A 17,426-nucleotide genomic window follows, 5' to 3' on the forward strand; every position below is an offset into this window, starting at 1 on the left:
CTTATGTGCCTACATGACAGAAACGAAAAATTACCTGCAAAGGCTGCTATAACCATCAGCACCAAGGCTCTTTGGCCTAGTCTTGTGCATTAAGGAACTTATCGATCACATTATTAAGTTCTGTGTGATAAATTTGAACATGTTGACAAAAATGCATTCCTGTTAACATCGCAATAAAAACCGAAGGAGTGGAAGAGCTACACAGGATAAGCGCTGTTTCTGTTGGGGATTTCTTTCCCTGCGTGTTTACTACGTTGTCGTCTACCATAAATCTTTATGAACTTGCCCTAACGGTTTTCGTTAATCAACGTTGTTTATCATGTAGTGGTCTATTAGCTTTGTATCAGCGCTTGTCCTGACTAGTTCTCTTCTCCTCCATGTTTGTTGGGCTGTTGTCCACCATGAGCCGAGTCCATCACGATTCGTGCCCCGTAGTGTTAAAAAGCTATAGAATGTCCGCGTGAAACACACTTTTGCGGAAATAGAATCGTACAGACCACCCTATAGAAATTTCCACACATCTTCGCCAGTTGCATAGCCAGCGATTATTTCCGGCGAGTGCTATACGCTGCCGGTAAAAAAATAAAAAAAAGAAGCCCGAGGCCAAACCTAATCTTAGTCATGTTCCTGTTCTAATAAAATCGAACGGTTATTTGTTTCATTCATCTGTAATATCTACTTAAAACAACGAGTGCACACATTACTCTGAAGTCTCGATTTGTAAATAAAATTTATTTCCTTGGGTTATTTACAATAATTCCGCATAATATACAGCAACACACAAAACTCTTTTCGGCAGTGTGCGCGCACGCACACACACACACGCACGCACACACACACACACACACACACACACACACACACACACACACACACACACACACACACACACACACACACACACACACACACACACACACACACACACACACACACACACACACACACACACACACACACACACACACACACACACACACACACACACACACACACACACACACACACACACACACACACACACACACACACACACACACACACACACACACACACACACACACACACACACACACACACACACACACACACACACACACACACACACACGTGTACACATGCACGCATATACACATATATACATACACAGATACACGTAGACGTACAAATACACGTTCACGAGATTGAAAGTATATTCAAAAACTGTAATGCAACGGCACCGTAGAAGTCAAAATAAACAAAGTGGAGTTTTAAGCGGAACACTGTGAGTCCTATCATGATCTGAGTGCTATATGAAAGGACAAAATCATTTTCAACTAAGTTTGGCGCTGATAAAGAGGCGTTGTTTATAGCTGCCTGCGTTCCAACGCATACCCTCACTAAATGCAAACATTTTGCTGTAATTCATACTGTTATATTCGCAATTTTGTTCAGCGCATGCAAAAATAGACAACAATAATTTGAGCTCTGTTGTACCATCTGGGTTTTAGAACAGGAACCATTTTATCAACATACCGACACTGTCCTTATTTTCATTTTTACAGTTTAATATATCCATGCGGTGCGTAAAACATCATGGGCGAAAAAAAACGAAAGGGAAGGGGAGGAAAGGGGGAATGCAGCACTCAGAAAGTTTGGGGGAATGGATGGGACGTTCTCGTACCGAGTCGTCTCCCCTCCCCCCCCCCCCCCCCCTCCCCTCCCTCGGCTAAGCACTTGCTTACTTGAACCTTTAACTTCGAATAAATGGCTCTTACGCCAGCAGCACTCTGAGGGATGCGACACAAAGTACAGGAAGGAGAAAAGTAGTAATGAGAAATGAGCTGAAGGTTCGTAAAGAAATTGGTTTACTTAGTTAGCAGAAGATTGCATTTTCTCGGGGAGAGAGGCAGACCGCGACTTTTCGGAACTGTGCGGATGCTGTTTAAACAGTAGTCGCACATCGAGGACTGCTGCTCCTGCTTTTATTATTTATATATTATTTGCGGCAGCTTATAATGAAGGTTAGTGACAAAATTGACATCCTGTGGAAATCTGTGGGACGTCGCGACAAAAACGTCCGGATATCTTTGGCAGATCCCAAATTCATCTGGTAATATCCCATGAACATCCCTGTGGCCGCTGTTTTTGTCTGCGACGAAGGTTTGTAGCATGTCCATATGGATCTAAATCTGGCGCAGGCTAATAATCTCATGGCTATTTGCCATTTAACTTTTTAGATGGTGCCTTAAAGTTCTGAAGCAGCAGAAAGCACAGTAAAAACGGAGAACATGCAGCACAGAATTATTTGATATCTCTGAAAGCATATACCTACAGGGCAGCTAGCCGCACGCTGTGCGACCAGCATGTTTAAAAATGGGTAACATAAAGATCGTAGAGAAAATTGGTACGCATATGTAAAATTTAAACACACAGCGTTTCTCCGTCATCCTTTAAGCTGAAGTGCAAAGAAAGAAGGAGAGCAAAATGCTTGTCAGCCCTTGTTTGCGGTCGAACACATGTCACTGATCGTGGCGCAGTATCCATGCATTGACTACCAGTTGCTGACAAGCGCGCGTTTGGAGACGGAGCCCGAGCTCTTAGTAAACAGCGTTCGCTGTGATCGGGGAAGAAGGTGACATCGACGTTAAATGCACGTACAAGTAAAAGGCGGCAAGTGACACGCGTGCAAATAAACTTGCCGTGAACAACAACAACTAGCACCGCGGAAACACATGCATGGGCACTGAGCAGTAGGAAAAGCGCTGCAGATATTTTTACCTACGAAAAGAAAACAAAATGCACCCCAATGTTTAAGTGAGAAAATTAATAATTACCATAACATTAGTTTATTTTCACACATATTGTTGACGAACGTAGATAAGAGTTTAGGTTCTAATTTGAAAGTAAGCATCTACAGCCAAGCCGCGGCAAGTTGAAACCATGGGTTATGCATCTACGTCAGACTTTGGAATAGTCGTGAATGTAATAGTTACATTATTCTGTGTACACTTCGGTAAATTTGTTCGTGGTAGTTGAATGATTGCGTGAAAAAATGCGTTCTCTGCAAGCTACTGCGAGCATCGTTGCAGAGATTTTGAGAAATTCATTGTGGTAATGCGCGGCCTGAAATTTTACCTTCTTTATCTCAAACATGTACTTCACAAGCAACTATCATGAGTATTTGCTCAAAAATACAAGAGAAATATATTACACGCAATTCTCGGTAACAATACCTTATATGATATCCTGAGGATAGCATGTCCGGGACATTTAAATCGAAGACATCCCTGAGCCATTCCTCGGGAAGTCCAATCAAGAATAGGGTCATGCAGTTATATTTTGGACACCCCTGGGATATGGCGTTTCACCGCAGTGCTGATAATTATACATTGTGCTATGTTGTATTTTTTCCTGATGATAAGCAATATAATATATCAGGATATGCAATAATCAGGGACGTGGGATCAGAAACGTATGCAGTAAGGCCACACTGCGTCAAAATACTTGACATGAGTTGGGCTGTATTTGCAATGTGGCTCAATAGGTGAGGCACTCTTAGCGCTGGCCTCGACACGACAGATTTTATAGTAGCTTCAGCTGTAGCCCCTATGTCTAGGCGATTATCCAAAACAATCGCGAGCTGCTGATTCATTGCCAGCTCATATTTCAAGTAAACGGAAATTGGTCCGGGGCGCTGCGCCACGCGTTCATAGTATCCGTTTCCTTCGGCATTAAAAACAAGTGAGGCTGTTCCTGTGATTCAAACTAGTACGGTAGCTAAAGTATTATTTTCCCATATTCCTCCCAAGGCATGTGCGCAAGACTGGAGCCGGTCGGGCAGCAGGCTCTCATATCCTACTTTTCTGATATGCTCCTACTATTAGAGAGGTTTCAGCGAAAGGTACTCACTGCAATTGAGCCAGAAATGATAAATGTTCCGAAAATGCGGCTGGGCACGGCTGCTTTGATCTAGCCAGAGTGTTGGGTTGCGTGGTTAAACTGTCTACTTCAAGGCGCTTACCAACATAACAACCATGCATCGTACGATGCATTTGCGTAGTTTTCGAGAGCAACGAATCCGACTGAGGAATTTGAAAATTATCACAGCAAATTTTGGTTGAAGATGACGCTCATTTTCTTGCAGAATCTTTTGGGGTTCTGAATAGGTTTATAGATTAGGCATCACTATCCTGAGGTGGTGTGTACAAGGACAGTCATTTTTGCATCGATGTCCACCAGACCACGCGAGTAACGTTTTGAGCGAGTCGATGTCGAGTGATAAGGTCCTCTCTTTTTTTACTTTATGACGTGTCAAGGTGAGTTACGCTACCAGCTCAGTGACAGCGACTGCACTCACGTTCTCACGGAGCCCGCCTTTGCTGAGAAGACTGCTAAGGCTGCAGCGTCTTTACCAATTAAGGTAAGCTTAGGCTATTCAAACTGGAAACGCAGGTCTTTATTGGTAGCCATTTGCATTTTACTTACATGTAGACTGCACTAATTTGGCAGTGCTCTAGTTGCGGGAAGCCAAGGTTCAAGCCCTCGCTGAACCTGGTATTATGATTACAGGACAAATGAGGACGCACGCTTTCGTGCTCATTTGCTCTTATCAGGACCACTGATTGCATATATATATATATATAGCAAATGTGTACAAAACACAACTTAACTGGTGTATAGTGTTACAGCGCCCAGAGTAAAAGGCAAGCTAAGCTTTGTTCACGCTTTCTTCAGCTTTTATCTTGAGAAGAGTGCATTATTTCACTGCATCAGAGCACGCAGTTCGCGAGAACTAGCAGTAAAATAACTAAATAAAAAGTAGACTTAGGTTCCAATAAGACGATAAATTTCACGAAAGGCCCTTGAGATTGATCACGAATGTGAAGACGAATCATGTATGTCTACTCGTGTTTTTACTTGTTTTCCTTTTGTCTATATTTTGATAATTTTCCTCCGTCACTGACTGTGACCAGTGCGGTTTTCATCGCACTTTTGTTAGGTTCACCTTTATTCACCTTTGTCCAACGAGCCATCATTGCTTGAGAGTAGCGTGCAGAAAGGCGCTGCATCGATTATCACCCTGTCCACATTGACCAATTTCCAGCTCACCTCATTTTCATTGGTTACAGGAAGCTTGAAGCGTCGGTCCGAATACTAATCACCTGTTTTGGCCTTGTGATGTCACGTGGGCCAAGAAGCTTTTTAATTTGAGGCTGGTGGCTCACGTCAGAGACTTTGACCAATCTCAGGTTTTGGTGCCATCTTTTGCCCACGCTGCCAAATCGCATTGCTGGAGAGCCATACAAGGCTTTCTCATTTAAAAGTTTGAATATTTCGCTACTTCATGTCTATTCTCGTGTCGAACCTGGAAAACAACGGCGCATGCGCGTGCTCCGCATATTTATGAAGGACGCTGTTGAGGCTACTACGCTACAGGTACATACAGCTACGCCGCGATAAGTGTGCATAATAAAGATTCAGGAAAGCACCGAGGCAGCCAGTCCTCAAGACTAATCACGGCATTATGAGTCGTAAAAAATTCCTCCCGAGAAATCGCTTCATGAGGCCGAGCAACAAGCTATCCTTTCTGGTCACTAAATGTGTGCACAGATCTTACAAAGGCTATGCAGTCACCTAGGAAAAAAAAAAACAAGGCCTGTGTACAATCCCCGGTGTCTTATTTCGCAGCTGTTGTAGAAATGCGATTTTCTTCACCTAACTAAATAACAACACAGGAATTATTTCACGTTGGTGTCTATAAAATGACAGGCGAACGCAAAAGAATTTGTTTTTGTTAGCCTCAAAAAGCGGGCGTTTTAAGAGGTAACTCTCGATACTCGTTTCAATATGGGAAATACTGCGTGCGCCTCTATGAGCAAACGTGACACCGGTAAAAATTCGTAAGATGCTACACACATTATTACCCAAGAAAGTAGAGGATTGAATGGCCGCCGCCGTAGCTTGATCGGTAACATTTTTTTATACCGTTCTGCTAGTTATCTACATGATTACACTGTCATATCACATTTGTCACCATAAGAGCAGATTTCTTGTGCTTTCTTTATTTTCACTGACTTTCGTCTTGTTTCTTCACGTTTGTTGTCTTGTATGTACATAGAGGAAAAATCAGGAAAGACCGGACGATTTGAACAAACGTACTAAGTTATTTTTTAGGGAGCTACCATCAATTTACGTTACCGTTTTTGAAACCACTGTGAGTAAGCCCAATCCGTTTCAAAGCCTAATTAATTTACCTTCATCGATAACACTGCGACGCATACCGTCGAGCTGTACGCGTCATGCGCATGTACAACTTTCTTTATCAGGGTTATCTAAAACATTTTAATGAAGGCGTGTAAAAGTGAGCAGTACGGTGACGATTATCTTGACGATGTATACTTTTTGTTTATGAACATGAATTAAAACTTCAAATAAAAAATCAGGGCAACACTTATTTATCCGTTTTTCCTAAGGCCATCCAACTAGCTCCGTAGCAATAAATGGATATGCGGTGGCAGGCCCCTTTTAAGAAATTCCTCACAATGCCTGCATATCTACACCCCTCGTTCAGGGCTTTTTCGCCATGGGCTCGGCAGAAGGCTTCCTATCTACGGCTGGGTTTCGAGACCTGGACGAAGCAGCCTTCCGTGAGGTTCCCATCAAGGATCCCAAACAACACGTGCTTGTTATCTTCTACACGTCGGGCACAACCGGCCTTCCGAAAGGAGTCATCGGTACCCATTACGGCCTCGTGGGTAATATGGCCACTGAGAGGTGCGTGTGTGGGCGCAATAACATACATGCACAGAAGTGGGCTTCTATCCCTAGTGAAAAAATCCGAAGAGTCGCAATAACCTCATACAAATTTCTCATACTAAACTCATACTAAACTCATACTAAACTCTTATAAATCTCATATAATCTCATACACATGTCATTCATCTTACGAGAAGTATATAAGATTGTATGAGATTTGTATGAGTTTAGTATGAGAAATTTGTATGAAGTTATTATGACTCATACGGTTTTTTTTTTTTTTTTCACTAGGGATATATAACGGCACTGCACGATAGGTATTCATTTACCACCTCTAATATCGAATACCTATACCCGTAGTGTTTACACCTATTCAGTTCAAATTAGAGTAACGCGAACAAGAATCTAGGGAAGTGGGGTCAGCTTAAAGGCGAGGCTGCATGCGCACAACGCCTATGTTATTTATATTTTAAACATTGCCTGAGCTGAAATATGAACAGCACCGTACTTTAGACACTTTTAATATAAATATACGGCAATATCTGTAATAGCAAGGTGCAGCTTAAATATACCATATAAAAAATTTGCAGTTAAAATTCAGTTGAGCAGTTATCAAGTAAAACAATTCTTGTTTTCTGATGTCTGCCTTCATATCAAGAACCTTCGTTGAATATAGAGAAGCAGTCATGAAAAATGTGATGGCTTCGCGTGCGTCATAAATAATGTGCCACATGCTTTCAAGTTGCACTTTGGCGAAGAGCTTAGATACCGTTCATTTATGGCTTCGTCTTAGTTGCCAAGCGTATGGTTGTTAACTTTGCGCGAGCTGTATTATTTCCAACCTCGCCGGGGTGGCGCAGTGGTTACGGCGCTCGACTAATGTTCCCAAGGACGCGGGATCAAATCCCGGTCTCGGCGGCCGCTTTTTGATGGGGGCGAAAAGCAAGGCGCCCGTGTGCTGTGCGATGTCAGTGCGCGTTAAAGAACCCCAGGTGGTCGAAATTTCCGGAGTCCACCCCTACAGCGTCTCTCGTAGCCTGAGTCACTTTGGGACGTTAAGCGCCACAAACCAAACCATTATTTCCATAAGCTCCCTTTAATAAATATAATCCCCGTGGTCGAACTTTCTTTCAGTTCAACATCTACTTTCCCCGTCTCCCACTCTAGACACTAGCTTTCACCTCCCCATGGAAAGGTGATTTTAAATGCAGTGCTAACTTGTGCGGTGCACGGATTGATACCGCCTTGTGAGGGTGCCGCTTCTATGAAAGTTCCACTTAAAACACTCGAATAACTGCGAATATTCAACACTGACTCTGACTGGAAACCTGGGCCGGCTTGCACGATAAAGTCCGAGCTAAGTCCAGACTTAAATGGTGTCTTCAGAAAGACCAAGCTTATTTAAGACGGCTCGTGTTCCGAACGTCGAACGCTTCGGGTTCATGTTCACCAGAGTGGCTTCCCAGAACGGCCTCAGCAACCACTTGGGGCATTTTTACTCGTAACACAATCTTAAGCCGCAAAAAGCAATGGCACGGATTTTACACAACGCAAAATTGACGGAATGTGTACATCTTACAGCAGGGACAGTACCAGCGCATCCCTGTATTTCCCTAATTTCGCTACTTAGACACCTGGCGTCCTTAACCAAGACAGCACTAGAGTCGTAATCATACAAGCGACTTATTCAAGTCAGGACTGAAGCCCAGTCTTGACTCCAGTCTTAAGCGGCCATGCTAGTGGCCTATTCTTTAGACTCCAGTTAAGTCTTGACTTAGCTAAGACAGTCTTAAGATTGTTTTGTGCAAGCGGGGCCTGGTACGCTTCAAATGCACTCGATTATATTGCCATTAGAAGGTTGCTGCCAGCATCGCAGATCTTCACTCCCAATATGAAAATATCTCTATCCTGTAACATTCGGGGAGCGGGGCACTCATATTCTGTTCGGGCTTCAGCGTGTGGGCCTCGCGTCGTAGAAAATGCGCGTCCGTCGCCGGCGTCGCAGTTGGCCGTGAACGAATGATCCGGACTGGTCAACGCGGGACCGTAAAGTCACAGCCACACAACCTCAAATGGAAATTTATGCTTCTCACAGCACTCGGGGCAAACGTGCCTTTACGCATTGTACTGAGAGTGATTAGAATATGACATGAAATCCGAATTAAAGATAGCCTGTACGGTCAGATGATTTAGGCTGGAAAGAAATTATTTTGCTTTAAGAAAAAACGCAAGAATTCAGGTTCGTATCTCTGTTGTGTGGTTTTGCCTCTCAAGTGGTGTCTTGCGAGTGTATGCTGATAAGTATCTGCCTAATTGAAGTCGGGATAATTACAGTAGTAGTATTTATCTAGTTGTCCAGTGCATCTAGTCGTTTAATATCTTTTTTGCCATAGCAGCGCCACCATACAGCGGCCACCGGATTCCCTGCAATGAGATTTACGCCGCTGCCTCTATAGATGGCACCGTATCACTATATACATTAGAGTTACTATGTAGGCTTTGTCTATATAGTAATAAAACCTATATTACTATATAGGCAAAGCCTATATTCGGTAATACGGCCTGTATAGCCTATATAGTAACTCTAATATGAATGACAAGGCCATATCGCATCATACTTAAAGTCGACCTTTAGTTTCTCCGTAAATTACGTCCGTGTTTTGCGCTCTGTGATCTGCAAAGTTGCCTTTGTTTTGTTTGCTTATTAAATTCGTATTCATTCTAATTGTCTAATCATTCTGACCATTCTATTTCTCGTCGCTGTGCTTGCGGCTGATGTTCGTACGTCGACGAATGGACAGACATGACCCCTTATATTTTATATGTGAGCATTATAGCAGTGCATCTCACTACACACTTCCCAAGAAAAACTCCTCGACCACAAGGTTTTGTTTCATTGTATTTGAGCAGTTGACAGATTGTAAAGCTACCGAATTAACAAGATATGCGAATGATATGTCCTTTCAGAGTTTTTGCTTCGGGGCTGTCGGGAGCCGCTACAGGGATTCCCGACAACCTGTGCAACCTGTGACTTTGAATTGTTTGACGGGGTAGGCGGAGGAGGGTGCTGCCCATGACCGTAGTAAGAACAAGAAATGCGTGCTTCTTTCACCACTAAATCAGAGTAAAGATTGCTATCAACTGTGCGTGACAGCCGCACTATTCTTCTTGAGAGCATCATATGTTTCCACCCCAGGCAAGGCTCCATTTGGCAACATGTAGTGCACGTTACTAGAGACTTAAGAAACAAAAATACCACTTTATCTTAGTAGCCGCGTAGCCATCTCGTATGTTTCGTCAGCGTTCGCTCTTTAAGAAGTAGTTTCGCTTAGCTATCTTGTTTAACAAGCTTAGATTCATTCAGTGGTGTTTTGGGTCTTGCAGGTCGTGCTTTTCATGGGACGAGAGTGACATCGTGCTCATCGGGTGCCCCATCGCTCATGCTTCGGGCTTCATCGTTACCGCTCTCAGCGTTCTTCTGGGCATTACAGCAGTGATGACGTCCCCGGCTACCAGTTTACAACGAATCAGCGAGTTGGTGACTAAGTATAAGGTGATATGACAGCCACATCGCTTTAAACTTCGCGGGGGCCCGATTACGTGTACCAGGCATTCTCAAAGGCGCCATGTGTGGGGGGTGTTTCGTGATGAATGCGCATGCTAAAATATGGTGGCTATACGCATTGGTCACATTAGGATTGAAGTTAGGCTTGGTTTGAAGCCCAATGTTAATTGCAGCTGTCGCCCTGTTATCGTTACAAAAAGAAATAAGCTAGGCGGTATGATCGCATATAGGTAGATATAGCCTTCTTACGGCTTACAAAACACTTCGGCTGTGCCAACTGCTGTGGAAAGATGTGTTAGGAACGGAAAGAAAAAAATTACAAGGGTTCAACGCTGCTGAACCAAATAGTGAGCGAAAGCATTAGCTGCGGGTGACCGAGCGTTCTTCTCTTTTTCTTCTTTCTCAGCCCACATATAAAGCCCCGCTTTAACCAAGCCGTATGAACGTGCCTTAGTGGCCTATAGGGGTAACGTGAATGCCAGGGGTACCATGTGAAACGAGAGACCCAAGTTGTCAGCTCCTGCCAGCCCACATATAAAGCCCCACTTTAACCAATCCACAAGTGAGTCGTGACGTCACACCGCGCAGCCGCGACTCCGACCGCGCCACGCCGACCGCTTGAGTTGGGAGCCCATCTCTCGCTTTTGGGTCACATGAGGTGTAACGTCACGCGCTGCGCCATGGCTGCGACCGCGCTACGCCGAGCGCTTGAGTTGGTAGCCCAGCTCTCACCTTAGTGTCACGTGGAGTGTGACGTCACAGCGTCACGTGGGTAAAACCTGAAGTCTCGAAACCTAGAGTGGTATTGCTTTCGCAATAAAATCAATATTCTGAGAGTATTACTTCAGCCGCTCTCTTGTCTGTATTGCTATATGGCTCAATTACGGCCGCCTTGCAGTTATATCTTGCCCATTTATCAACCAATAAATTGTTAGTGATTCGGAAAGGAAAAGTTTCCCCTCTTCTTACCCCGCGGAATGAGTTCATAGTGTTGCCAGAACCAAACGTCCAAGTTACGGATATGTCAGAAAATATGAGTTTGAGTGTTTCAGCGACCTAAAAACTTTTCCAAATTAGTGGAAACGTGGAAAAAGAATATTGTGGACCTTGTGAAGCAGCCAAGGTAGCCTTCCGAGATTATTAGAATTGAAAATCCTTAAACGAGCTTTGCACGTTCTAAAGGGGATCGAAAATCCAGAAGTGACAAAAGGAAATACGAACAGCTTCTGCAGGAGTGAGAAAAATTGACTTCAGGGTCATAAAAGCTTCGAAGACTTCAAGCTTGGACGCTGTGAAACATTTGTGAAGGGAGAGAACATCATGTTTGGAATCAATGCCTTATCCAGCATTAAAAAAGCGCATTGCTTCTTACACCGTCAAGTAGTCATGAACTCAAGTAATCAATAAATTTTTTATTGAAAAAAAAATGAGGCTCCAATAGGATTACATTGTGTTGAAACGGCTACATTGTCTTGTAATCGATCTCATGCGCAATATTTAGTGCAGCAAACACCTCAAACGCAAGAAAAGAAAATTATCAAATCATTTTGATTACTGCTGTATATTCGGAGTAGTTGCGAACGGGAAAGAGATAAATATCTAGGCACACTTCAAGCAGATTTTTTTTTTTCGTTTAATCTGGTTTGCATCCTTCTTGCGCGTATGCCCAATATAGCTTTTATAAGAAACGAGTATCAATTGCGTTTTTTAAATAAAAGAACCATATATTCAACCAACGATTAATGCTTTCATCGTTCTCAACGTGCACTGCTTACTGCACCTGTATTACGTTCGACTTCTTTGCAAACGCGGAAGAAATTTTGTGCCCCTATATTCTGTACGAACTTCTATAACCCGAATATATTCCCAGGACGTTCATCGTGGATCAAATGGGTGGTTCATTAAACTCGCTTTAGTCACTAGCAAGGAACCGGCCTTGAGAGAAAAATGCGTGGAAATTGTCTCAAGGGGCGTATCTCCCTCGCGTGGCGTTTCTCAGCCAAGCATAACCGTGAATTTTTCTTTACCTAAGGTAAAGTTATTTAACTTCTCAAAGAGCAATGAAATCTAGCTTTATGTTTCCTTCCATGGAATACGACAATTGAGTCTGGATCGTTTTGTCGTTTCAGTTTTCTGAACTTCGCAGTTATTACGGTATCTGTTTCTTTTCAATCCCTTTTGTCCAGCAATACATAGGGAGTTTCGCTTGTTGGTTTAAATTTATGTATTTTTATTAGACAGCTCTATTCTATTTTTCTTTACAGACGCTCCATACTGCACAGATAACATCACAGTAGATGGAGCTTCGGCATATGAAAAGGCATAGAGAGTCTACATAAAAAAAAAAAGAAGGATAATCGGAGGTCCTAAATTTGATAAGGAAGCATTTCGTGGCTCTAATGAGCAATTCGTTCCTTGACCCCTCTGGCAATTGTCGTTCACGGTCATTTTTTACCGGCATCTCTCTTCCTAGGCAACTTGTCTTGCGGTGTTCTCTATAAAAAACGAGAGCCAATAAGAAATTGTGTCTTGTACTGTCATGATTTAAGGGTTTCTTTGTTCTGCTTAAGCGTAAGCCCCCCGTAGAACACTACCAATGGGCATTCAAAAAAAAGAAATTCTGATCTTTGATTGGTTCCCTGTTGTGGTCCTCAGGCCGCCCGCCTATCAACGAAAGGCTAATTCTGTTAATTTTTCGTTGGTTTTTACCAAAAGGGGTTGCTATTCGAGTCATTTCTTTTCATTCATTTTTATAATTGTTTCGTGTTTGTTCAGTACAGCTAGGGTATTCGTAAATAAACTAAAAATAAAGAGCGCTGCAGAATTTGCATTGGAGTAATGCGAAAGCACGGATGCTGCTGTTGGTTGCTTCTGGTTGCTTTTAGTTGCTTAATTCACTTCTTGTTTACCCATTTAAGTCTGTGGTACTTTCGAATTGCGCGCCACCCTTCCTATACCCTTTTCCGGCTTTACTTCCGGTTGCGTGACGTCACATCCTCTACTTCACATTAAATTACTTCTTGTTTACCCATTTTAGTCTTTGGTACTTTCAAACTGCGCGCCAATCCCTTCCTATGCCCTTTTTCGGCTCTACTTCCGGTTGCGTGACGTCACATCCTTGAATTCACCCTAATTGACTGCCTTAATTAACTACTTTAGTCTTTGGTACTTTCAAATTGCACACCTATCCCTTCCTATGCCTTTTTTTGGCTCGACTTCAGGTTGCGTGACGTCACATCCTTGACGTCACTTTACTTGCCTTATTTAATTATTTTAGTAATTGATACATGCAAACATGGCGCCAAGCCATTGGCTAATGAGGCCATTTTCGCTTTTATGTTTACATTTTTGCCTCTAATTAATTGCCTAATTAACCTATTGGCCTAATTATTTTTATGAGACAACATTACGTCCCTCTCTATCGATTGACACCACTCGTTAACCTCTACCACCTCTCAATTACTCAGAACTGCTGCGGACACGATTTTGTGTGTTTTGCCTCTAAATAATTACCTAATTAATTTATTGGCCTAATTATTTTTTCGGAAACAGCATTACGTCAACGTCATCGATTAACACTGTTCATTAACCTCTACCACTTTTAAACAGAGTTTATGTCGCCCAGAAATAGCCATGTTACTGACATTGACAATAATCAAATAATTCCTATTAAATATGTTCTTGACTTAATTTTACCACAGCTTGCACATGGATACAATCTCGCCCTCTCAAATGATATCTTTTGAAATGGTATATCCAAAGTTATAGCAGTATTTAAATCAGGTGACAAAAATTTATTTTCTAATTACCACCCCATTTCGATTTTGCCGGTATTCTCAAAAGGCTTAGAAAAGATGATACACTTGAGAATAACAAATATGGCAAATAAGAATGATCTCATCAGTGCATCTCAATTTGAATTCCGTAAAGACAGATCGACAGAACCGGCACTTTTAACGCAAAAAGAAGTAATCCTGAAGCATTTGAACAAGAAAATTGCAGCGGGCCTTTACACTGATTTTTCTAAGACATTCGACAGTCTCAGTCACCTAACACTATCAAGGAAGTTAGATTATATGGCACGTGGGCCCATTAGCATTAATGACATCATACTTACAAAATCGAAAGCAATGTGTAGCAATAGGCAATTATTAATCGAGCTATAAAGCATTTACGACAGGAGTACCTCAAGAAAGCATCCTGTGACCTTTCTTTACTTTTAATTTTTATAATTATGATATAACAAGTATTATCTCGGTTGCAAAGTCTGTCATATATGCTGATGACGTCACCTTGTTTTGTAGTCACAGTTACGATTGCCTAGAAAATGGCACAAACAAAACTCCCAGTGATTTACATTTATGGAGCACATCAAATTCCCTACAACTAAACGGCAAAGAGCAAAAAAAAAAAACAAACTAAGGCAGTAATTTTCACCCCAAGACAGTCTACAGCGACAAAAGGTATAATTTATCTATTGGTCACTCAACAATAGAGGTCGTTGATACAATTAAAACACTTGGTTTATATTTCCATAAGCATATGTTTTGGGATGTCCATGCTAATGACGGGATTTCTCGAATTTCAAGGACCGTGGGTATACTAGCTAAATTCAATAATTTCTTACCGCCTGCTGTTAAACTTCATTTGTTTAATTCTTTATTTATGTCCAATGTAAATTACTGTTTTCTTGTTTGGAGTAACACTACATTCACAAATTTAACTCAAATTCACATTCTACCAAAGAAAGCTGTTCGACTCATTGCAGGTGTAGACCCAAATACACACACCAGAAGCCTTTTCATGGAGTTTAAAATACTTGCCATACATAATTTTTACTCTTTCAACTTAGCAAGAAGATACAAGCAAGATCTGCATAACAATGAGGCGCTTAAATCCATTGCAAATTTAAATTTAAGGGAAGGTAGGTCTACATCCCGGTCACCAGAAATTTGGAAAGTTCCTTTTTTACGCACAACCTTTTGCCGTCAAAGGCTGGAATTTTCACTTCCATTGTTAGTTAATTATCTTCACACTCACAATATAAATGTAGAAAATGTTAGTATGTCAACGTTGAAGACTTCTTAGTATGTCAATGTTGAAGACAGATGGTACCTTCCTTAATAAATGTATAATGATGTTTTCTTTTTCTTTTTTTTGTCCATCCTGTATATATGTATTGTGTTCATTACACTGTTTAAGCAATTTTTTAAAATGTACATGTAGCTTTCTTATTTTATTATGTTTGCTCTAGTTCATGCAATATCCTTGCACATTTATTTCTTTCTATAAAATGTTATCCTGCAGATTATACACTGCTCATGTAAACATTTTTGTACGACCGCTGTATGCCTTGTACACAGGGGCTTGAACCTCGTCAAGTGAAGTGTTTTTCACTTTTGTTCGAGCCCCTGCTTCTTTGACGGAAAATAACCTGAATTGAATTGAATTGAAATTACAGCTGCTGCGGACAACTTTTACATTGTTTGCCTGTAATTAATTACCTCAGTAATCTGCGATTTGCTAATGACATTACTTTGCTAAGTAACTCGAGGGATAAATTGGAAATAATGATTGATGATCTAGACAGGAAAAGTAGAAAGGTAGGCTTGACAATCAATATGCAGAATACTAAGGTAATGTTCAACAGCCTCGGGAAGGAACAGCAGTTTAGGTTATGTAGCGAAGCACTGGAAGTAGTCAGCGAATATGTCTACTTAGGACAGGTAGTAACCGCAGATCCGGACCATGAAAAGGAAATAACAAGAAGAAAAAGATTGGGATGGAGCGCATTTGGCAAGCGCTCGCAGATTGTCACTAGCAGCTTACCGGTATCGCTCAAGAGGAAAGTATACAACAGTTGCATCTTACCTGTATTCGCTTATAGAGCTGAAACGTGGAGGCTAACCAAGAGGGTTCTACTTAAGTTGAGGACAACGCAGAGGGCTATGGAACGAAAAATGGTAGGGGTAACATTAAGAGATAGCAAGAGCGCAGATTGGGTCAGAGAAATAACTCAAGTTACTGGCATTCTAATGGAAATCAAGAAGAAAGGGACATGGGCGGGACACGTAGTGCGAAGAGAGGATAACCGATGGTCGCTTAGGGTAACAAACTGGATTCCAAGGGAAGGAAGCGTAGCAGGGGGCGGCAGAAAGTTAGGGGGGCGGATGAGGTTAAGAAGTTCGCAGGGGTCAAATGGATGCAGCTAGCACAGAACCGGGTTAATTAGAGAAATATGGGAGAGGCCTTCACATTGCAGTGGGTATAGTCAGACAGATGATGATGATGATGATGAAGAATTGCCTAATTAACTTATTGCCCTAATTATTTTTCGGCAGCAACATTACCTCACTCTCTATCGATTAACATCACTCGTTAACCTCTACCGCTTCTCAATGACTCACAACTGCTGCGGGCATGATTTTGCGGACGCGGCCTGCGGACGCGGTCTGCGGACAGAAATCTGTGAAGATAGCGAAGTAATGCTCTCGAATCAATGATATGATTTAGCATGTTCAGAGCACCGTGTCTGCAACATTTACACGCCTTCTCTTGTTGCAGGTAACGGCTCTGTCCCTTCTCCAGATGCACCTGAAGATACTCGTGGCTGAGATGCACAAGACGGGCAACCGCCTCCCCGGTGTCCGCAGAGTCGCCATCGCGGGCAACGTGCTCACAGAGGCTTCCCGCAGGACGGTGCTGGCCGCGTTCAGTGACTTGGAGTGCTTGACGAACGCGTACGCAATGACTGAGTCCATAGGGATCATCTGCGCACCCCCCATTGATGACGCTCCGGGGACTGACGTTGGATTCCCAGCTCCGTGGTCAAAAATAAAGGCAAGCATGCGGCAATTTTGCAGGGGTGCACCGCTCACTTTTCGGTTTCACTTGTACCTGTTTTCCGCTTCCAGGTATTCGCTATGTAACTGAATCAAAAACTCATCCAGATGCATGCTTTGCAAGGAGGAACAGCCTCACATGAAACCTGTACATGTTACTTGCAAACAAATTGCTTCCTTCTTCGATACCTGTTTGATTTTTCGTTTCCGTCCTTTGTATAAAATATAAACTGGAAAGACGTGCTGCAAGCCTTTCAGAAGAGTTATATGTTGGTAGAATT

At 42.4% G+C, this 17,426-nt stretch overlaps 1 protein-coding gene across 2 annotated transcripts in view; it reads left to right on the top strand.

Annotated features, from left to right (window-relative positions):
• The window catches only part of LOC146208057 (luciferin 4-monooxygenase-like), a 39,316-nt gene that overhangs the window by 11,549 nt on the left and 10,341 nt on the right, over positions 1 to 17,426 (top strand). For both annotated transcript variants that reach the window (XM_084591725.1, XM_084591726.1), the window contains 4 exons: positions 4,299 to 4,402; positions 6,554 to 6,756; positions 10,123 to 10,291; positions 16,868 to 17,143. In XM_084591725.1, coding sequence (XP_084447851.1) covers positions 4,299 to 4,402; positions 6,554 to 6,756; positions 10,123 to 10,291; positions 16,868 to 17,143 — 752 coding nt within the window. The remainder of the gene's footprint in view (positions 1 to 4,298; positions 4,403 to 6,553; positions 6,757 to 10,122; positions 10,292 to 16,867; positions 17,144 to 17,426) is intronic.

The sequence above is a fragment of the Amblyomma maculatum genome, chromosome 1, assembly GCF_055883805.1.
Source record: "Amblyomma maculatum isolate TAMU_Amacu chromosome 1, ASM5588380v1, whole genome shotgun sequence".
Lineage (NCBI taxonomy): Eukaryota > Metazoa > Arthropoda > Arachnida > Ixodida > Ixodidae > Amblyomma > Amblyomma maculatum.